The sequence below is a fragment of the Budorcas taxicolor genome, chromosome 3 (genome assembly GCF_023091745.1).
Source record: "Budorcas taxicolor isolate Tak-1 chromosome 3, Takin1.1, whole genome shotgun sequence".
NCBI lineage: Eukaryota > Metazoa > Chordata > Mammalia > Artiodactyla > Bovidae > Budorcas > Budorcas taxicolor.
In genome coordinates this window covers 108,257,886-108,281,397 of record NC_068912.1, presented here as the reverse complement: position 1 = coordinate 108,281,397, position 23,512 = coordinate 108,257,886, and the positions used below count along the sequence as shown (strand labels likewise).

Sequence of the window (23,512 nt, the reverse complement as noted above, 5' to 3'; positions counted from 1 at the left end):
AAATGGAGACCTTGTATATCTAAACGTGTCTTTATTCGCTCCTCACACTTTAAAAACTGGTTATAGAATTCTTGATTCAATAGTACTTTTCCTCAGAATTTTGGAGGCAACTCTTCCATCTTGTTGGTTTCCAGAGCCATTCTAATTCCAAGTCCTTTTTTTTTTAATCCCAAAAGCACTTGGATCTTTTGCTTGCTTTCAGTATCCCAAAATCTCATAATGATTTATCCTACGTGGGTCTCTTTTCATTCATCTCTCAGTGGGAGGGCTACTGAAATCCAGAAAGTCATTGTTTAGGAAACTTTCTTGCGTTAGGTGATAATTTCTCCTTTCAATACTATCTATATTTTCCTTGTGGAATCTGTATTAGACATAGAATTCCAGGACTGGTCCTTTAATTTTCCCATTTTTCCTTCCAACCTCCACCCACAAGTTTGTTTTGTTTTCTCTTTCTACTTCTTGGGAGATTTTTTTGACTTTATCTTCCAAATTTTTATTCACACTTTAAATTTCAGTTCAATTTTTTTTCCTTCAGTTAGTGTATGATTTTTATTTTTATTATTTTAAAATGTATTATTTTTAACTGGAGGAGAATTGCTTTATAATGTTGTGTTGGTGTCTGCCTTACATCAAAAAACTATGGAACACTTCTTGAATTTGCAAGTCATCCTTGCATATAGGCCATGCTAACCTTCTCTGTGCCGTTCCAGTTTTGGTATATGCTGCCCAAGAGAGCACAGCTCTCCTGTTTTTAATTTTCTGAAATTCTTTCTTGCTATGTAATCCACCCCTACCCCCACTTTAGAAACCATCCTGTTCTTGTTTTATGAATTAGACATCTCTGAGGTATTAGATGGTGGCATTTGCCTGTTTATTTGGCCAGCCGAATTATTTCTGATTCCTCCAATCTACTTGTTCTTGCCCCCTCTCTCTTTCATTCTCCTCCCCTTTTCTTACTTTTTTTTGTGCATTTGCTTACTTTTTTAATCTCTGCCTTTCGTACGAGAGGCTTTCACTCAATGTCTGGGAATCTTGGCTGCTTATTCTTGTTTAGGGTGAGGCACTAAGAAGCTAATTAAAGACCTGAAATGAGGGACAGGTTTGCTGACTCATGCATTCCATTCTGGGTTGATCAGGTATGTAGATGTAGAATTTTTCTCAAGGTTCTTTCTTTTTCTCCAGAGAAGAGTCATTTGGACTTCTTCTTAGAAGAAGTGTTCTAGGGGCTGGTCTTCCTATATTTATTTACATATTTTTACTCATTCCCCTGGATTTCAATGTGGCAACTCATCCCTACCTTTGCTGCTGCTTGGTGCCCCTGAATTTAGAGGCTTTCTCGCTCCTCTTCCACGGAGTAAATCTGCCATCTCTTACTGCAGTGGGGAAGCAGGGCTTCCCTGGTGGTTCAGATGGTAAAGAATCTGCCTGCAGTGCAGGAGACTTGGGTTCAATCCCTGGGTCAGGATGATCCCCTGGAGAGGGAAATGACACCCCACTCCAGTATTCTTGCCTGGAGAATCCCATGGACAATGGAGCCTGGCAGACTACAGTCCCATCAGGTCGCCAAGGCTCAGTTTCATGGTTCTCTCAACACAGTCTAAGTTCTGTGAGGAAGAAGGAGAGAGTAGACTCGGGGCACTTGTGGGAGATAGTCTTGGCTGTTTAGCCAGCCCTATTTCCTCCCTTCTTTCTGATTTTGTTCACACTTCTATAATGGCCTTGGCAAGGGATCAGCTTAGGCGTGAGCCTATGGCACAATTCTGGCCAATAGAAACTGATGGGACACTGACTGGGAGCTTCTTAAAGAGTTTCTTTTACTCTTAAAAGGTTTACAGGGACTTCCCTGGCATCTGGTGGTTAACAATCCACCTGCCACTGCAGAGGACATGGGTCCAAGCCCTGGTCCAGGAAGATTCCATGCCATGGGGCAACTAAACCCAGGTACCCCAGTGACAAGCCCACACACCTAGAGCCTATGCTCTGCAACGAGAGAGGCCACTGCAGTGAGAAGCCCACATATCACAAGGAAGAGCAGCCCTTGCTTACTGTAACTAGAGAAGGCCCGTGCACAGCCAAACATATATAAAAATAAATAAAATTTAAAACTTAAAGAATAAAAAAGAGGGTTCCAAGACAGCCATTTTCTTCTCTGCATCTGAGGACTGTCACATGGGCATGTGATGCCTAGAACTGTTTCCTTCTCTTTTCAACCATGAGAGGAAGGCCAAAGAAACCTCAGACATGATCTGATGCCCTAAGGTCTTTGCACTACTGGATTAACCATCCCTAAAGCTAGCCTAACCTAAAGACTCCTCAAAAAGTGGAGTAAAAAAGCCCACAATATTTTAAGTCCCCAAATGGGGTCGGAGACCATCAGAATCAGCATTATCTGAGATCTTACTAGAAATGCAGAATCTTGAGCCTCGCCCTTGACTTATTAAATCCAGCGCTTTGCAACCCCATGGACTGTAGCTTGCCAGGCTGCTCCATCCATGGGATTTTCCAGGCAAAAACACTGGAGTGGGTTGCCATTTCTTTCTCCAGGGCATATTCCCGACCCAGGGATCAAACCTGGGTCTCCTACACTGCAGGAAGACCTTTAACCATATGAGTCACTGCTGCTGCTGCTGCTAAGTCACTTCAGTCGTGTCTGACTCTGTGCAACCCCATAGACGGCAGCCTACGAGGCACCCCCGTCCCTGGGATTCTCCAGGCAAGAACACTGGAGTGGGTTGCCATTTCCTTCTCCAATGCATGAAAGTGAAAAGTGAAAGTGAAGTCGCTCAGTCATGTCTGACTCTTCGTGACCCCTTGGACTGCAGCCTACCATGCTCCTCCACCATGGGATTCTCCAGGCAAGAGTACTGGAGTGAGATGCCATCGCCTTCTCCTTATGAGCCACTAGGGAAGCCCTTTATTGAATCAGAATCTACATTTTAAAAGAATCCTCAAGGGACTGATATACTCATTAAAGTTTGTGAAGCACTACTTTAAGCTGTAGTTAGCTATTTATCTTCTTAATTGCAGACTTCCCAGGTGACAGTAGTGGTAAAGACCCTGCTTGCCAATGCAGGAGATGTAAGAGACACAGGTTCAATTCCGGGATCTGGAAGATCCCCTGGAGAGGGGAATGGCTACCCACTCTGGTATTCTTGCCTGGGGAATTCCATGGACAGAGGAGCCTGGCAGGTTGCAAAGAGTTGGACACAACTGAGTGACTAAATGGCAACCCACTCCAGTATCGTTGCCTAGAGAATTCTGTGGACAGAGGAGCCTGGTGGGCTGCTGTCCATGGGGTAGCATAGAGTAGGACACAACTGAAGTGGCTTAACATGCATGCATGCATTGGAGAAGGAAATGGCAACCCACTCCAGTATCCTTGCCTGGAGAATCCCAGGGAGGGAGGAGCCTGGTGGGCTGCCTTTTATGGGGTCGCACAGAGTCAGACAAGACTGAAGTGACTTAGCAGTAGCAGCAGAGCAACTAAACACAGCCCACAGCAACGATAAAATGGGAAATCATCCTGGAGTATCCAATCGGGCCTAATGTATCAAATGAACTCTTAAAAGTATAAAAAGGGGAAGGTAGGTGAGATGAAGCAGAAGAGGAGGTCTGAGAGATTCTAAGGGTGAGACAAGCTGGACCTGATGTTGCTGGCTTGAAGATGGAGGAAGGGGTCACTAGCCAAGATATGCAGGGAGCCTCTAGGTGAGAAAGATCCCCCACCGACAGTTAAAGAGAAAACAGGAGGGACTTCAGTTCTACAACTGCATAAAACTTGAATTCTGCCAAAAATCTGGGGTATGGATTCATTCTCAATGCTTCCACAAGGGAACCTGGTCCTATCAACACTTTGGTTTTGGTCTTGTGTGACTTGTAGGCAGGGAACCAGCTGAGCCACACTGTGCTCAGAATTTTTACTTCCAAGACCTGTAAGATAATATATTTTTTTGCAGTTAAGCTGCTACAGATGCTGCTGCTGCTGCTAAGTTGCTTCAGTTGTGTCCAACTCTGTGCGACCCCATAGATGGCAGCCCACCAGGCTCCCCCGTCCCTGGGATTCTCCAGGCAAGAACACTGGAGAGGGTTGCCATTTCCTTCTCCAATGCATGAAAGTGAAAAGTGAAAGTGAAGTCGCTCAGTCGTGTCCGACTCTTCTCGATCCCATAGACTGCAGCCTACCAGGCTCCTCCGTCCATGGGATTCTCCAGGCAAGAGTACTGGAGTGGGGGTGCCATTGCCTTCTCCGGTTAAGCTGCCATTTGTGGCAATTTGTTATAACAGCACAGTCAGGGTAGATAGTTCTCTGCAGCTTAAATTTACTTCTCATTGGCAACACCCCACTTCAAAGATAACAATACATCTTTCTGTCCTAAGGCCAGCCTTAGGACCTCCTCTGATATCACGGAGTCTACTTGTCGCAAAGGAGACCAGAAATGTGAGGAAGTGCTCGACCAGCAGATGGAGGGGGGCTGTAGATTACTGGTTTAGTCTTGATCTTCTTAATTCTGGGTGGTATTTGTACACTTTTCAGTGGTCCTGGTAGAACCAAGCCCCCGTTATCTACAGCGGTGATGCTGAAACCCTGCCTCTGAATACCGGCACCAAATTGAATCTCAGAGACAGAGTTTTGGGTAAAGTAGAAAAGAATAGCTTTACAGCTTTGTCAGGCAAAGTGGCCTCAGTGGGGTAATGCCCTCAAAGCTGTGCAGCCCAACCTGGACAGGGTAGCTGCTGCTGCTACTGCTAAGTCGCTTCAGTCGTGTCCAACTCTGTGCGACCCCATAGACGGCAGCCTACGAGACACCCCCGTCACTAGGATTCTCCAGGCAAGAACACCGGAGTGCTTTGCCATTTCCTTCTCCAATGCGTGAAAGTGAAAAGGGAAAGTGAAGATTCTCAGTCGTGTCTGACTCTTAGCAACCCCATGGACTGCAGCCCACCAGGCTCCTCCGTCCATGGGATTTTCCAGGCAAGAGTACTAGAGTGGGTTGCCATTGCCTTCAGAAAAGTTTTACCATAATGGTTCAAGAGGGAGGGCATGATCAGCTCGCGGACATTCTTCTGATTGATTGGTTAGTGGTGAGGTAACTGGAAGTTAGCATTTTCAACATTCTGGTTCCAACTGGTTTAGGGTCTGCGTGCTTGTGGGCTGCATACAGTTAACTTCTTTCACATGGTGGGGGATTCAGTATCTGCAAAACGGCTCAAAGATATTATTATGTGTATCCCTTGGGGGGGGCACCAGGATCCTGTCCCATGGCTGCATAATTGTTTTTTATTGCATTAAATGTGCAGATCAATTTTTTTTTAGTTGGAGTATAATTGCACTATTGTTTCTTGATTCTTCCTCCTTTTTCTCTGCATCCCCTCCCTTCCCTGATTAGCAACCATTTGAACCTGTCCTCTGGAACTCAGGGAAGGTCATGGAGGCTGAATGAAGCCTATTTCCTCCAAAGAAGAAACGGAGAACACAGAGGCTTTTGTGCCCAGGAGCCCCACAGGGTCCTGCTTGGTGTCAGCAGCAACTTCCATAATACCTCATTAGACCGGCTTTTCTTTCTTTCCTGTCTCATTCTCCTCAGTTCCTCACACTTGCTTCCGAGAATCTCCTCCCAAAGACCTCCCTGCTCCCAAGTCCCTTTTTCAGTCTCTGCTTGAGATCGACAGGTGTAAAAGTTAGTAAAAGGAAGCCTAAGTAAAGTGGAGTCAGAAGACGCAAAGGTGGAGCTCTCCTGCGTGTGCCATTCTCCATCAGCACAGACCCCCGCAGGAAGAGAAGGCGCCGAGCTTCTCCAACACGAGGTGAAGCTGCTTCATTATACTGCCAGCAGGAGTGAAAGCGTGCCACCGCGACAGTGGGCCAGGACTCAAAACCGACTAGAACCCACTGTTTTTATTGATTTAATTAAACGTTTTTTTGGCTGTGCTGGGTCTTTGTTGCTGCACAGGCTTTTCTCTAGCTGTGGCGAGCGGGGGTTACTCTTTGTTGCGGTCCAGGGGCTTCTCATTGTGGTGGCTTCTCTTGTGAGCACAGGCGCCGGGCATGCAGGCTTCGGTCTCTGCAGCATGTAGGCGCAGGAGCTGTGGCTCTTGGGCTCAGCAGTTGTGGCACATGGGCTTAGTTGTTCCTCAGCACACAGCATCTTCCTGAATCAGGGATCGAACCCATGTCTCCTGCATGGGCAGATGGATTCTTTACCACTGAGCCACCAGGGAAGCCCCTCATCGTCTTTTAATTGAGATCACAAACCTGGTCTCAGGAGTTAATAAAGCTTAAGTTCTTGATGTCTCATTACAGAAAGAATTCATCAAGAGACAAAAGTGATAGGTAAATAGTGGATCTATTTAGAGAGAAACACACTCTACAGAGTATAGGCCATTTTGAAAGGTGAGAGGCCCCCAAATATGGGGTGGTTAGCTTTTATGGGCTGGGTAATTTCATAGCTAATGAGTGGGAGGATTATTCCAACTATTTCTGGGAAGGGGTAGGGATTTCTAGTAATAGGGCCATTGCCCACTTTTGGGGCTTTTATAGTTAGCTCTGAACTGTCACATTGCTGGTGGGTGTACCATTTATCCTACTATTATATTTTCATGCTAATGTATTATAATGAGGCTCAAGTTCCATTTGGAAGTCAAATCTTCCGCCATCTTAGACCTAGTTGGTTCAAACCAGTTTATATAATGTCCGACAGCTATTTCCTAATGGCAGAAAGCAAAGAGGAACTAAAGAGCCTGTTGATGAAAGTGAAAGAGAAGAGTGAAAAAGCTGGCTTAAAACTCAACATTCAGAACACTAAGATCATGGCATCTAGTTCCATCACTTCATGCAAATAGATGGGGAAACAATGGAAACAGTGACAGACTTTATTTTGGGGGCTCCAAAATCACTGCAGATCGTGACTGCAGCCATGAAATTAAAAGATGCTTACTCCTTGGAAGGACACTTATGACCAACCTAGACAGCATATTAAAAAGTAGAGACATTACTTTGTCAACACAGGTCCATCTAGTCAAGGCTATGGTTTTTCCAGTGGTCGTGTATGGATGTGAGAGTTGGAGTATAAAGAAAGCTGAGTGCCAAAGAATTGATGCTTTTGAACTGTGGTGTTGGAGAAGACTCTTGAGAGTCCCTTGGACTGGAAGGAGAACCAACCAGTCCATCCTAAAGGAAATTAGTCCTGAATATTCACTGGAAGAACTGATGTGGGAGCTGAAGCCCCAATACTTTGGCCACCTAATGCGAAGATCTGACTTATTTGAAAAGACCCTGATGCTGGGAAAGATTGAAGGCAGGAGGAGAAGGGGACAACAGAGGATGAGATGGTTGGATGGCATCATTGACTCGATAGACATGAGTCTGAGCAAGTTCTGGGAGTTGGTGATGGACAGGGAAGCCTGGCGTGCTGCAGTCCATGGGGTTGCAAAGAGTTGGACACAACTGAGCGACTGAACTGACTGACAGCTGTCATTCTTTTAAAGATTTGCCCTGTCCTCTTCCCTCCTATTTCAGCAGAAATACAGATTTTCTCTTTGCCTGGCAACAACTCAGCCAGTAAGAGACTGGCACAACTAAGCCACTGAAAAGCCACTATAGTTCAAACTCCCAGTTTCCTCCAGCAGATTTTTTGTTTGTAGTGGAAGTGAAAGTCACTTAGTCGTGTCCGAGTCTTTCATGGCCTATACAGTCCATGGAATTCTCCAGGCCAGAATACTGGAGTGGGTAGCCTTTCCCTTCTCCAGGGGATCTTCCCAACCCAGGTCTCCCACACTCCAGGCAGATTCTTTACCAGCTGAGCCACAAGGTTTTGTTTATAGGGGCCCCTCCCAACTCTCCCTTCCCTATGGTTTCCTTTCCTTTGTTTACCAGGACTTGCATGTGGTTCTCCAAACACTTGCTTGTCCCAAATTGCAATTCATTGCTGCTCCTGAAGAAACCTATATTTCAGACGAAACAACTGGCTGTTTCACTGTTTTAGGTTAATATGGGCAACCAGTAAAGTCTGCTCCGTGAGCTCATCTTGCTTAGAATCAAAAGATAACTTATTAGACTATTTCAGTGTCTCACACTGAAACCAGGCCTCAAGGAAAACAAATCAGGAAAGCCATACCACTAAGTTCTCCTCTGTTCCTTGTTTCTTCTCTTTTAATAGCATTACCTTTTGAGAGAAAGACTGAATCTATCCTCAGCACCAGAGAGAAAAATTCCAAAGAAGGATTGTAATCGAGGACCCTTGGGTCAGTGTTTTTGATTGGTCAAATGGGAAACAAGGTGTATGTCCGTTCATCTTGGGTCAGAGTTCCGGTCTTGGGTCAAGCCATTATGGATGGGTGGCAGTGTCAAGGACTCCAGGTACGGCCATTGGGGACCACTATTGCATTGCAGGGCAGTCCCAGAAACAGTGAAATGATTGACAGCTGGGGAACCTCCCCACTGGTTATCTAAAGCCACTGCCCATTCCCAATCCTCCTCCTCTTTAATGATTCTTGCTCAGCTTACTTCATGTGTTCTTTCCTGTGCCCAGCCCTTATATGCTGGTATTCCTGAGAGTCTCATCCTTATTCTTTTCCTCTTACTCATTTCCAAAGTCATCGAATTCCATTAGTTATCTAATTCCATCTAATGTCCAAAAGACATTATGGTCTTCTCCCCAACATTTAATTAACTCCCCAAATTTTACCTAATCCAGTCATGGTTATTCCATTCCCCCATGGCAAAAATCTGTTTGGGTCGAACAGGCCCAAATCATATTAGATCAATGTAATTCAAGGACATGCTTGCTTAGGACTTCTGGAAGGCAGCTTTGCTCACCGCTATACCACTAATGCTGCTTTGGACTGCTGGGAAAGAGAAATCAGTTTTACTGTTTTTGGTTGAATGGCAAAAGGAAGCATGCAGCCTCAGCTGTCTGTGGCCATCATTCTGTGTTTTGAGTGGAGCTAGTTTTGGTATGAAGTCAATGATGGGGACAGCAGAGCAGTGAGATAAAAGCCTCTCAGGCCCCTGGTGACATTGTTGAACCAGAGCATCTGCCCACTCTGCTCTCCTATTGGATTTCCTGCATTGTGAGATGGTATATTTCCACACTGGGTAGGTCAGTTTGATTCAGATGTTTGCTATTGGAGCTGAAATTAAAATTCTACTTGATTCACAGCGTTTTTTCTCTTTTTTTAAATTTATTTTTTATTGACATTTAGTTGAATGATAATGTGTTAATTACTGCTGTACAGCAAAATGACTCATAGGCGCATATTCTGTACAGCAAAGTATACATAGATACACATTCTATTTCATATCCTTTTCCATTATGGTTTACTACTGGATATTGAATACAGCTCCTATGCTACACAATAGGACCTTGTTGCTTATCCATCCTTTATATACCAGTTTGCATCCCCTAATCTCAAAGTCCCAGCCCAGCCCTCTCCCACCCTCCTCTCCCTTGGCAACCACCAGTTTATGTCCCTCATTCCGTTTCTGCTTCATAGGTAGGCTCCTTTGTGTCGTATTTTAGATTCTGCATGTAAGTTATATCATATGATATTTCTCTTTCTCTTCCTGACTTACCTCACTTAGTATGATCATCTCTGCTGCTGAGTCGCTTCAGTCGTGTCCGACTCTGTGCGACCCCATAGACGGCAGCCCACCAGGCTCCCCCGTCCCTGGGATTCTCCAGGCAAGAACACTGGAGTGGGTTGCCATTTCCTTCTCCAATATGATAATCTCTAGTTGTATCTATTTGTAAGGCCTCCCCAGACAGCCATTTTGCTTTTTTGCATTTCTTTTCCATGGGGATGGTCTTGATTCCTGTCTCCTGTACAATGTCACGAACCTCCATCCATAGTTCATCAGGCACTCTGTCTATCAGATCTAGCATGTTAAATCTAATTCTCACTTCCACTGTACGGTCATAAGGGATTTGATTTAGGCCATACCTGAGTGGCTTTCTCCACTTTCTTCAATTTCAGTCTGAATTTGGCAACAAGGAGTTGATGATCCAAGCCACAGTCAGCTCCCGGTCTTGTTTTGCTGACTGTATAGAGCACTCAGCAGTGGCCACAGGACTGAAAAAGGTCAGTTTTCATTCCAATCCAAAAGAAAGGCAATGCCAAAGAATGTTCAAACTACTGCACAATTACACTCATCTCACATGCTAGTAAAGTAATGCTTAAAATTCTCCAAGTCAGGCTTCAGCAATACGTGAACCATGAACTTCATGTTCAAGCTGGTTTTAGAAAAGGCAGAGGAACCAGAGATCAAATTGCCAACATCCGCTGGATCATGGAAAAAGCAAGAGAGTTCCAGAAAAACATCTATTTCTGCTTTATTGACTATGCCAAAGCCTTTGACTGTGTGGATCACAAGAAACTGTGGAAAATTCTGAAAGAGATGGGAATACCAGACCACCTGACCTGCCTCTTGAAAAATCTGTATGCAGGTCAGGAAGCAACAGTTAGCACTGGACATGGAACAACAGACTTGTTCCAAATAGGAAAAAGAGTCCGTCAAGGCTGTATATTGTCACCCTGCTTATTTAACTTCTATGCAGAGTACATCATGAGAAATGCTGGACTAGAGGAAGCACAAGGAACCACAAGCTGGAATCAAGATTGCCAGGAGAAATATCAGTGACCTCAGATATGCAGATGATACCACCCTTATGGCAGAAAGTGAAGAACTAAAGAACCTCTTGAAGAAAGTGAAAGAGGAGAGTGAAAAAGTTGGCTAAAAGCTCAACATTCAGAAAACTAAGATCATAGCATCCGGTCCCATCACTTCATGGCAGATAGATGGGGAAACAGTGGAAACAGTGGCTGGCTTGATTTTTCTGGGCTCCAAAATCACTGCAGATGGCGATTGCAGCAATGAAATTAAAAAACACTCACTCCTTGGAAGGAAAGTTATGACTAACTTAGACAGCATATTAAAAAGCAGAGACATTACTTTGTCAACAAAGGTCCGTCTAGTCAAGGCTATGGTTTTTCCAGTAGTCATGTATGGATGTGAAAGTTGGACTATGAAGAAAGCTGAGCACAGAAGAATTGATGCTTTTGAACTGTGGTGTTGGAGAAGACTCTTGAGAGTCCCTTGGACTACATGGAGATCCAACCAGTCCATTCTAAAGGAGATCAGTCCTAAGTGTTCATTGGAAGGACTGATGTTGAAGCTGAAGCCCCAATACTTTGGCCACCTGATGCAAAGAGCTGACTCATTTGAAAAGACCCTGACGCTGGGAAAGACTGAGGGCAGGAGGAGAAGGGGACGACAGAGGATGAGATGATTGGATGGCATCATCGACTCAATAGTTTGGGTGGACTCCTGGAGTTGGTGATGGAAAGGGAGGCCTGGCGTGCTGTGATTCATGGGGTCGCAAAGAGTCTGACACGACTGAGTGACTGAACTGAACTGAGTTGTATCTATGTTGCTGCAAATGGCATTATTTCATCATTTTTTATGGCTTGGTAGTAGTCCATTGTCTATATACACCACATCTTCTTTATCCATTCATCTGTTGATGGACATTTAGTTTGCTTGACTATTATAGGTTTTGACTATTAGAAATAGTGCTGCTATGAACACTGGAGTGCATGTATCTTTTTGAGTCAGTTTTCTTCAGATATACGCCTAGAAGTAGGATTGAAGGATCATATGGTAACTCTTTTTAGTTTTTTAAAGAACCTCCACACTGTTTTCCATAGTGTTACCAACAGTGTAGGAGGGTTCCCTTTTCTCCACACCTTCTCCAGCATCTGGATAGCATTCCTTCTTGCTAAGGAATCACATGGGGCTTTGATCTGGATTATGTAAACTGTCAGCAATACATCATTTAGTGTACAGGCCTAACTCTGCCTTGATTTCTAATGGGTGAAACAGTTCTCAGAGATTTCAGAGAGGCTCTTCCAAGCTTCTGGTCCTCAAATTCTGCTCAAATAAAATTTTCCATTTCTGTCTTAGACCACCTGGTTAACTTTTCAGCAACACTACCACAAATTCTCTCGAATGCAGTTTCTTGGGCTCCGAAACTACCCACATTTCCCAGTCTTGCTCCCCTTCTTCCTGGGTTTCCTAAAATTCACTTACTCGTGAAACAAGAATCCAGTGTCTACTACTATGCCAAGCTCTGTTTTAGATACTTTAGATATAGTTGCTCATGAAACAAATTTGCTGTCTTCATGGACCAGAGAAGGAGGCAGACATAGACAAAACTTTTTCTGAATAAGTGAAATAATGAATAATGCAGAGTCCGGATTTAACATTGAGTGAAAAACTTATCATTGTCTACAGAATATTACACCAAAGTATTCACTCCACAAGCAACCCTGGGAACTGAGTGGCAGACCCTGTTCTTCAAGCCCTTGGATTCTTAAAAGGTGAACGTGACCCAGGGCCTGCCCTCCGGAGCTCAGAGTCCAGAAGGAACTTCTAGCAAGTGTTGAGTGATAATTTTGTTCAGCCATGCAAAAGTGCTTTATGGCAGCCATCTCATTTAGGTCTCACTACAATCAATGCAGAGAAATAGAGGAAAACAACAGAATGGGAAAGACTAGAGATCTCTCCAAGAAAATTAGAGATACCAAGGGAACATTTCATGCAAAGATGGGCTCAATAAAGGACAGAAATGGTATGGACCTAACAGAAGCAGAAGATGTTAAGAAGAGGTGGCAAGAATACACGGAAGAACTGTACAAAAAAGATCTTCACGACCAAGATAATCGCAATGGTGTGATCACTTACCTAGAGCCAGACATCCTGGAATGTGAAGTCAAGTGGGCCTTAGAAAGCATCACTACGAACAAAGGTAGTGGAGGTGACGGAATTCCAGTTGAGCTATTTCAAATCCTGAAAGATGATGCTGTGAAAGTGCTGCACTCAATATGCCAGCAAATTTGGAAAACTCAGCAGTGGCCACATGACTGAAAAAGGTCAGTTTTCATTCCAATCCAAAAGAAAGGCAATGCCAAAGAATGCTCAAACTACCACACAATTACACTCATCTCACATGCTAGTAAAGTAATGCTTAAAATTCTCCAAGTCAGGCTTCAGCAATACGTGAACCATAAACTTCATGTTCAAGCTGGTTTTAGAAAAGGCAGAGGAACCAGAGATCAAATTGCCAACATCTGCTGGATCATCGAAAAAGCAAGAGAGTTCCAGAAAAATATCTATTTCTGCTTTATTGACTATGCCAAAGCCTTTGACTGTGTGGATCACAAGAAACTGTGGAAAATTCTGAAAGAGATGGGAATACCAGACCACCTGACCTGCCTCTTGAGAAACCTGTATGCAGGTCAGGAAGCAACAGTTAGAACTGGACACGGAACAACGGACTGGTTCCAAATAGGAAAAGGAGTCCGTCAAGGCTGTATATTGCCACCCTGCTTATTTAACTTCTATGCAGAGTACATCATGAGAAATGCTGGGCTGGAAGAAGCACAAGCTGGAATCAAGATTGCCAGGAGAAATATCAGTAACCTCAGATATGTAGATGACACCACTCTTATGGCAAAAAGTGAAGAGGAACTAAAAAGCCTCTTGACGAAAGTGAAAGAGAAGAGTGGAAAAGCTGGCTTAAAGCTCAACATTCAGAAAACAAAGATCATGGCATCTGGTCCCACCACTTCATGGGAAATAGATGGGGAAACAGTGGAAACAGTGTCAGACTTTATTCTTTTGGGCTCCAAAATCACTGCAGATGGTGATTGCCACCAGGAAATTAAAAGATGCTTACTCCTTGGAAGGAAAGTTATGACCAACCTAGATAGCATATTCAAAAGCAGAGACATTACTTTGCCGACTAAGGTCCGTCTAGTCAAGGCTATGGTTTTTCCTGTGGTCATGTATGGATGTGAGAGTTGGACTGTGAAGAAGGCTGAGCACCGAAGAATTGATGCTTTTGAACTGTGGTGTTGGAGAAGACTCTTGAGAGTCCCTTGGACTGCAAGGAGATCCAACCAGTCCATCCTAAATGAGATCAGTTCTGAGTTTTCATTGGAAGGGCTGATGTTGAAACTGAAACTCCAATATTTGGGCCACCTGATTGGACTGTGAAGAAAGCTGAGCGCCGAAGAATTGATGCTTTTGAACTGTGGTGTTGGAGAAGACTCTTGAGAGTCCCTTGGACTGCAAGGAGATCCAACCAATTCATTCTGAAGGAGATCAGCCCTGGGATTTCTTTGGAAGGAATGATGCTGAAACTCCAGTACTTTGGCCACCTCATACGAAGAGTTGACTCATTGGAAAAGACTCTGATGCTGGGAGGGATTGGGGGCAGGAGGAGAAGCTGATGACAGAGGATGAGATGGCTGGATGGCATCACCAACTCGATGGACATGATTTTGGGTGAACTCCGGGAGTTGGTGATGGACAGGGAGGCCTGGAGTGCTGCAGTTCATGGGGTCGCAAAGAGTCGGACACGACTGAGCGACTGAACTGAACTGAACTGAACTGAACTATAGGAGGTTGTCCAAGGACAGAGTGCTTGGGATAGCTGGGTCGGGAGCATGCAGGGTGGACAAGCGTTCTGGCAAGGAGACAGTCCTGATCCTTGGACTAAGGCCCGGGCCGTGTGACCTTGCGCAAGTCACAATCTCCCTCGTTCTCCCAGGCTCTCGCCAGGGTCTGCAGTGTTTTCCCTAGGGTTTTCCCGACGCTCCTTTAACTCGGGATTCATATTCTGCCTGGGGTGTTTGAGAAGGGGTCCGAAGGACGCGGGACCTGGGGCAAAGAAGGAAGATCTCTGAGGCAGGCAGAGAAGGTGAAGTCAGTAAAGAGGGTACAGCGGGGAAGGAGGTCACTGGACAGAACTATCATAGACACTGCTTTCTTCCCCACCTTGCCCTCTGCTCCCATGCCCTCCAGAGCCGTCGCTCAGACCTTCTCTTGGGCTGCGGAAGGAGAGCGGTCCTTTTCCCGCAGCGGGTTCCTCCACCGCTGCCCCACGCTGAAAGGCGACAAATCCTCCGCGAGCTGTCCGCTTGACTCAGACCCCGGCTCCTTGGCCCGGGATCTCTCAGCTCCGCCACTCTCAGTCTGGGTCCCCGTCCACTCCCCCCGCGGCTCGCGACCACTTGGTCTACGCCGCCTGCATTCTCTGTGTGCTGGGCCCGCCCGCACTGCGGGGGAGAGGCGGGGAGCCGCCCACGCCGCTCTCGGCGTCGCCGTCTCCCTGGGACGCGCGCCGGCTGCGCGACGCGCGGGAGCCGGGCGGGCAGCCATGGCGCGGCGCGCGCGGAGGTAGCCCGGCGGGACGCAGGGAGCGCGGGGGCCGCCATGGCCCGGCGGCGGCGCCGCGCCTGCATCGCGCTGTTCTTGGTGCTGCTCTTCGCCTTTGGCACGCTCATGGGCCTCCGCACGCTCAAGGCTCCGGACGGACTCCCGGCGCTGGGCCCGGGCCTGGAGCTGGCGCCCTTTGAGCGACACCCGGAGGGGGCCCCCGCGCCGGCCGCCCGGGCCCCGGCCGCCCCCGCCGCGCCGCCGCCGCCGCCGCCCCGCACCGCGGGCCCGGGCAGCTCCCCACGGCCGGCCCCAGCGGAGGCCGAACCAGCCCTGGGGCAGAGTCTGCGCGTCTACTCGGACCTGCACGCCTTCTACTACTCGTGGTACGGGAGTCCCGGGCGCGAAGGCCACTACATTCACTGGGACCACGTCATGGTGCCGCACTGGGACCCCAAGATCTCGGCCAGCTACCCCCGCGGCCGCCACAGCCCTCCTGACGACTTGGGCTCCAGCTTCTACCCGGAACTGGGGCCCTACAGCTCCCGGGACCCCGACGTGCTACGGGAGCACATGACCCAGCTGAAGGAAGCCGCCATCGGTGAGCTCCCCCCGCCCCCATCGCTCGGGCCCCAGCCTCGCCCTTCTTCGTTCCCACACCCCAACTTCCACTGCTCCTATCACCGGGCCTTTGGTCCCCCTCACTCAGCCTGGCTTCTTACCCCTTCTCTTCCAGAACTCTAATTCCATGCTCACCAAGAGGCACCGCCCCCATCTCTTGTGTTCCGACCCCTCCACCTCTGACAACCACCCCTCACCTCCACTTCCCAATTCCAGGACCCTTTCCGAGGGCGGAGCTGCTGGGAGGGTCAGTAGAAGGCGTTTGCCTCAGGGCTGTCCCAGGGACAGTGAGGAGAGGGGGGCAGTCTTCATGTCTGTTGGGCTTCTAGGTTTGGGTAAGTGAGCCCTGGGTATTCTGGCCCGGAAGGAGTCTGGAGTTCAAAGCAGTAGCACCTGGGATGGCCTCTGCTTTCACACCAGGGACAGGGTAGAGCCTCAGCCCTTCCTACTTTTTCTGGCAGCAGAAAGGAAAGTTTGCACATGTATGACAGACCCTGTTCTATTTGCAGTAAGGGGCCTGGGGGCTTCATCAGATACTCTGCTTGGATAGAAGTCCATCTGTAGGCAGGCTGGGGTGGGGAAGCTGACATTTCAGATTTTGTCACTGAATTCTGCTGGATTTTACAGTACATTTCAATTTCTCTGGAAACGGTTAATGAGTGTGGAGGAGCGGGGAACTGAATGCCAGAGACAACGGTGGGATGTATTCACAAATAGCACAGAGGCTGTCCCTCAGGACAGACAGAGGGTTGACAATTGAGGCAAATGTTATTTCCACAAGAAGGGTAAAATGACCTCTACTCAGGGCTCCTCTCCCTCAGAGATACTCCTCTCCTCCAGAGATAGGGCTGTGGATTCCTATCTTCCAGGTGGATGAGGCATTGTCCACCCATCCCCCTTTGTTTTACTACTTGCTAATGCAGGCCAAAGGCTGGCTGGGCTCTAAGGCTCCTTCCTGGCCTGGGACATTAGGGTTCCTGCAGCCATAGAGCTTCAGCACCTCAGGCGTGGACAGCTCCAGGGCTCCCTGCTCAGGAATCTGATCTGCAAGAAAAGAACCTGGCAGGAGCATCAGTCAATGGTTCATTCAGAAACCATTTGGTAGTTGGAGATGGTTTGTGAGGAAGCAAATCTCTGTTGTGAGGTATTGTGTGTCTCTGAAATATCCTCTGTGTTGTGTCTCAGGCGTCCTTGTTCTGTCCTGGTACCCACCTGGCATGGCTGATGATAACGGGGAACCCTCAGATGACCTGGTGCCTGCCATTCTGGACACCGCCCATCAGTACAACATCCAGGTGAGTCTCCAAGAAGAGGTCAAATGCTCTCTAGCCCATGCTGGAGATGTCCCTTCCTCCACCACAGGGATGGCGCCTCTTGGCATTAGTCCAGGTATGCATATACATAGTAAGTGTGATGCTGGGAGATAGGGATCTAATAAATACTGCCTGTACCACTCTTTATTTTTTGAGTTCTGGAAAAAATACTTTGGGAAAAATAAATAGAGGATAAATGGGAGACTAAATAAATATCACTTGGAAGAGAAGAGAAAGGCAAGGGAGAAACAGAAAGATATACTCAATTGAATGCAGAGTTCCAGAGAATAGCAAGAAGAGATAAGAAAGCCTTCTTAGGTGAACAATGCAAAGAAATAGAGGAAAGTGATACAATGGGAAAGACAAGAGATCTCTTCAAGAAAACGAGATATCAAGAGAACATTTCATGCAAGGATGGGCATGATAAAGGACAGAAATGGTAAGGACCTAACAGAAGCAGAGGAGATTTTAAAAGGTGGCAAGAAAACACAGAAAAACTATGAAAAAGTCTTAATGACTCAGATAATCACGATGATGTGGCCTCTCACGGAGAGCCAGACAGCCTGGAGGGTAAAGTCAAGCGGGCCTTGGGAAGCATCACTACAAACAAAGCTAGTGGAGGTAATGGAATTCCAGCTGCGCTAATTCAGATCCTAAAAGACAATGGTGTCAAAGTGCTGCACTCAAAATGCCAGCAAATTTGGAAAACTCAGCAGTGGCCACAAGACTGGAAAAAGTCAGTTTTCATTCCAATCCCAGAGAAGGGCAATACCAAAAAAATGTTCAAACTACCGCACAATTATGCTCATTTCACAACTGAAGTGACTTAGCAACAGCAGCAGCACATGCTAGCAAGGTATTTCTCAAAATACTTCAAGCCAGGCTTCAGCAGCACATGAACCGAGAACTTCCAGATGTGCAAGCTGGATTTAGAAAAGGCAGAGGAACCAGAGATCAAATTGCCAACATTCATTGGATCACGGAGAAAGCAAGGAATTCCACAAAAACATCTACTTGTGTTTCATTGACTATGCTAAAACCTTTGACTGTGTGGATCACAACAAACTGGAAAATTCTTAAAGAGATGGGAATACCAGACCACCTTACCTGTCACCTTGAGAAACCTGTATGCAGATCAAGAAGCAACAGTTAGAAGCATACACGGGACGATGGACTGGTTCAAAATTGGGAAAGGAGTACGTCAAGGCTGTATGTTGTCACCCTGCTTATTTAACTTCATGCAGAGTGCTTCCCTGCTGGCTCAGAGGTTAAAGCGTCTACCTGCAACGCGGGAGACCTGGGTTTGATACCTGAGTCGGGAAGATCCCCTGGAGAAGGAAATGGCAACCAACTCCAGTATTCTTGCCTGGAGAATCCCATGGATGGAGGAGCTTGGTGGGCTACAGTCCACGGGTTGCAAAGAATCGGACATGACTGAGCAACTTCACCTCACCTCACCTCAGAGTGCATCATGTGAAATGCTGGGCTGGGTGAATCACAAGCTGGAATCAAGTGTGCTGGGAGAAATATCAACAACCTCAGACATACAGATGATATCACTCTAATGGCAGAAAGTGAAGAGGAACTAAAGAGCCTCTTGAGGAGAGTGAAAGAGAAGAGTGAAAAGCTGGCTTAAACCTCAACATCCAAAAACTAAGATCATGGCATCTGATCCCATCACTTCATGACGAATAGAAGGGGAAAAAGTGAAAGCAGTGATGGATTTTATTTTCTAGGGCTCCAAAATCTCTGCAGATGGTGACTGCAGCCATGAAATTAAAAGATGCTCACTCCTTGGAAGGAAAGCCATGACAAACCTAGACAGAATATTAAAAAGCAGAGACATTACTTTGCCGACAAAGTTCTGGCTGGTCAAAGCTGATTTTTCCCATAGTCATGTACAGATGTGAGTGTCGGACCATAAAGAAGGCTAAGTGCCAAAGAATTGATGCTTTCAAACTGTGGTGCTGGAGAAGACTCTTGAGAGACCCTTAGACTGCAAGATCAAACCAGATCAAACTTCTTTCCGTAGTTTCAGGCAGCTAGTGCTGATCACTGGGAGCTGGCACATTAAGTTGAAATCTATTAGCTTGCAATAGCCCATTGGAATGATTCCTAAGGCTCTGCTGTGGGAGGTGGGGAAGCTTCTCACTCCTCTTTTTTGGGCCTGAAGGGCAGTGATTGCTTTTATTTCCATTGTGCCCACCACTGCCAGGTCTCCTGAATGCTGCCTCTTCCTCAGGCCATGGCTGGAGCACAGGCTTTGTAGGTTTTGCCCCTGGACAGACGCTCACCTGACCAATGTCCCTTGTGTCTGTGGCAGGTGGCCTTCCACATCCAACCCTACAAGGGCCGAGATGACATCACTCTGCATGACAACATCAAGTACATTATTGACACGTAAGGCTCCAGGGCTTGGATTTGGGTGGGGATCAAAATGGGGGCAGGGATAGGTTTCGAGGTGTAGGCCAAGGGACAAAAGGGCAGAATGCCTGTGTCCCCAGCATCTAAAAAGAGTGAAACAGTACTGGGCTTGGGGACAGCAAGCTGGGATTGAATTCTGGTTCTGTGGTCTCCACTTTGTGATCAGAAGCAAGCCTCTTAACCTTTGAGCCTTTTGAGAGCTGTTTAGTCACTAAGTCGTGTCTGACTCTTTTGTAACCCATGGATCACAGCCTGCTGGGCTCCTGTTCATGGGATTCTCCAGGCAGGGATACTGGAGGGTTGCCATTTCCTTTTCCAGGGGATCTTCCTGATCCAGGGATCGAACCTGCATCTCTTGCATTGGCAGGCGAGTTCTTTACCATGGAGCCACCAGGGAAGCCTTTTGTGAGAGTTACATAAGCTAATATATGTGAAAAGTGGCTTGTAAATGGCTTGCGCCTATCATTCATTTATTCATTCAAAAAATATTTATCGAGTGCCCTCCAAGTGTCCAGGCACTGTCCCAAGTCCCAGGTGTTTAGCAATGTGTAGGGCTAGCAGAGTCTACAGCCTAGTGTGTGTTTGGGGTACAGTGGACCGGACAGTAGTTATAGACAACAAAACAAATAGTGAGCCATAATGTGAAAAAGTAATAACAGGCTAAAGCAGAGTAGTGTGTTAAGAATGTGCTCAAGAAATGGCTTTAGAATGAGTGGTCAAGTGAGCTTAAGACATATGAGCCAGCACTTAAATGAGGAGTCAGCTGTGCAGAGATCTGGGACAGACAGAAAACCCCACGAAGAGGGCTGTCAGATGCAAAGGCCATTTGATGGGACAACTTTGACAGCAGCCAGTATAGCTGGAATGTAGATAGATGGGGTCATAGCAGGAATGGAGGTGGGCAGGCCAGATCAAGTGGGTGGGGCTTTGGTGGTCTCAGTAAGCAGTGAGATCTGATTCACACTTTAAAAAGAGACTGGATTAAGCACAGCCAAAAAATAAATAAGAGGCTGGATTATAGGGAGATGGAAGTAGGAGCCTGGAGACCAGTTACGTGGCTGTCCATATAGTCCAGATGGAAGATGGTGGATGCTTGGCTTGGGGCAGGGATAAATGGTTGTAATTTGTTGTGTTATTCACTCAGACTCTTGGCAACCCCCATGGACTGTAGCCTGCCAGGCTCCTCCGTCCACAGAATTCTCTAGGCAAGAATACTGGAATGGGTTGCCATTCCCTTCTCCAGGGGATCTTCCCGGCCCAGGGATCAAACCTGGGTTTCCCACATTGCAGGCAGATTCTTTACTGTCTGAGCTACCAGGGAAGTCCTGGGACAGGGAAGTGAGGCTTCAATAGAGGAATGAGAAAGCTGGGGGGAGGGGGGAGAACTGGGTTCTTGCTTAGAGGCATGACGAGTCCAACTGTGGAGTCCAGCTGGATCCAAAATTGTGCTTGGGCATCAGGAAAGTTCTCATCTGTGGCCAGTCTTCTGGGTGTGTGGGCTCCTTTCCTCTTAGGCTGCTGCCTCAGCCTTTCCTTCTTCTGCTCTTCAGGTATGGCTCCCATGGCGCGTTTTACCGCTACAAGAACAGCATGGGTAAGAGCCTCCCGCTCTTTTATATCTACGACTCCTACCTGACGTCCCCTGAGGCTTGGGCCCACCTCCTGACGCCAAACGGGCCCCACTCAATCCGCAACACCCCCTATGATGGGGTCTTCATAGCACTGCTGGTGGAGGAGGGCCACACCCATGACATCCTGGCTGCTGGATTTGATGGCATGTACACCTACTTCGCCTCCAACGGTTTCTCCTTCGGCTCCTCCCATCAGAACTGGAAAGCTGTGAAGAACTTTTGCGATGCCAACAACCTCATGTTCATTCCCAGCGTGGGGCCTGGCTACATTGACACCAGCATCAGGCCTTGGAACAACCACAATACGCGGAACAGAGTCAATGGCAAGTACTATGAGACGGCCCTGCAGGCAGCCCTGACTGTGAGGCCTGAGATTGTCTCTATCACCTCTTTCAACGAGTGGCATGAGGGCACCCAGATTGAGAAGGCCATTCCCAAGAAGACGCCGACTCGGCTGTATTTGGACTACCTGCCTCATCAGCCCAGCCTGTACCTGCAGCTGACGCGCCGCTGGGCGGAGCACTTCATCAAAGAGAAGGAGCAGTGGCTGATGTGAGGCGCCTTGAAGCCAGGGTGGGAGGAGCTGAATCCCAGCCTCTCTGGAAGAGGGCACCACATGGGGCTCGGCTGAGGTTATAGGCACTTGCTCCCGAGTCAGCAGCTAGGTGCTTCTGGGCCCATCAAGTCAGGGCCCATGGGGAACAGAGCTAGGTGGGTGTCCTGCAGGGATGGGAAAAGTGGGGGGTGTTCCAGAGTGGGAACCCCAGGGGCTGGCAGGGGACTGCACTTAGCCCCAGGGAGCTCCACGTCGTCAGTTGGAAACTTTAAACAATTCCTTCTAGCTTGGAACTCAGCTGGTTGGTGTTGTGGAGTCACCAAGTCACTGCTCGTAGAAGGGTGTCAGGGCTCTGGGCCAGCAAGCACCTGCTTCTGCCGGCCTGCATCCTCCCCAGGCCTCCCTCCCTCATCGGCTGTCTTCCCCAAGTTAAGAAACCATACTTAAGACTTTATAAAAGGGAAAATTCTCGGTTTAAGCTCTTCCCAGTAGATTCCCAGACCTGATTATCAGGATATAATCCTGAGCATTCACACATTTATTCAACACACCCTTGGCAAGCACCTTACCACGTGCCAGCTGCTGGGGGAAAACCTGACCAGGAATGGTTCCTGTCTTCCTAAACTTGCAGGAGCCAGCTTTCCTTATTCCTTATTTGGTGTGGCCTTGTAGCTAGTGCCTAAGCACAGCTATGAGTTTTTCCTTTTTTCAACTTTGCCCACTGCTGGGAGTTCACTTCATTTTCCTCGAAGAAAACACCTCTGTGCTCCAGAGCTTTCACTTTCCTAGATGAGTATTTAGCTCCAGGAGAGGACTAGGACACCCCCCCTCCGCATTAGCTGCCTGAATTGAATGAGGCCCACTCACTAGAGCCGTTTTCAGTGCTACTGTGATTTGTATTAAATATGACGTGTTGTTCCTATCCTCCAGCCAGCTTTCCTTTTGCTCCCTTCAGGTTAACACACTCTGACCCCTCAGTCAGATTCTGTGATGAACTGACAAGTGGGATGGGCTGGCTACCACATTAACACAATGGAAAAGCCGAGTTTGCTTAAGAAATTAGTAGTTTCAACAGGACTTCTAGAGGGAATATTTAGCAAACCAAGGCTTATTTACAAACTAATATGCTAATTGCAGGGATCCTCAAAGCAGGCCCTGGGATACCCTCTTGGCAAGATTCTTAAGATCTACTTGAAAACATGCATTCGAAACCACTGGATTGAGTTTATGGACTTAAGACTGAATCCTAATTCTGAGAACTGGGATATGAGGGGGGAGGGGAGGAAGCGGGCCCTACTGGTCACCACAAGGATTCCCCAGTACCTGTTTAGTAACAGGTACTAAACCCCACCAATGGATGGGCATTGGGGCAGGCCTGGTCACTTTGCTGTGATTCAGTTGGGGAAAGAAACCAAGGCAGGCAGGGACAGGTGAAAAGGGCTGGATGGTGACCTGGAGTAATTTACAAGGGAGTGACAATGAGGCTTCATCTCACACATACACATTTTTAAAAACACTAAGAGTACAGTCAGACCGGGGGGAAGGGGCAGTAATTCTCACACACTGCTGATGGTAATGCAACTTGATTCAGTTCTTTTGAAGGCTAACCTGTATCAAGAGCCATAAAAATGTCCATATACTTGGACCCAGTAATCCTACACCAAGGAAATAATTCAAAAGAAGAAAAATAAAACATTTACAAAGATGTTTAATAGCATTCTTTTCTATTAAAGAAAAAACAAAGTTCAAA

General features: G+C 47.2%; 1 protein-coding gene and 1 non-coding gene across 2 annotated transcripts; one reads left to right on the top strand and one right to left on the bottom strand.

Annotated features, from left to right (window-relative positions):
• Positions 1 to 633: 633 nt before the first annotated feature.
• Positions 634 to 736, bottom strand: LOC128045844 (U6 spliceosomal RNA). The gene has a single exon (XR_008199178.1). It is a non-coding gene; the product is annotated as a U6 spliceosomal RNA (small nuclear RNA).
• Positions 737 to 15,274: 14,538 nt separating this feature from the next.
• On the top strand, positions 15,275 to 23,510 carry MANEAL (mannosidase endo-alpha like). Its single transcript, XM_052636562.1, has 4 exons — positions 15,275 to 15,818; positions 17,024 to 17,133; positions 19,475 to 19,551; positions 21,126 to 23,510. The coding sequence occupies exons 1-4, from the start codon at positions 15,275 to 15,277 to the stop codon at positions 21,760 to 21,762; spliced, it is 1,368 nt and encodes a 455-aa protein (XP_052492522.1). The 3' UTR covers positions 21,763 to 23,510.
• The last annotated feature ends 2 nt before the right edge of the window (positions 23,511 to 23,512 follow it).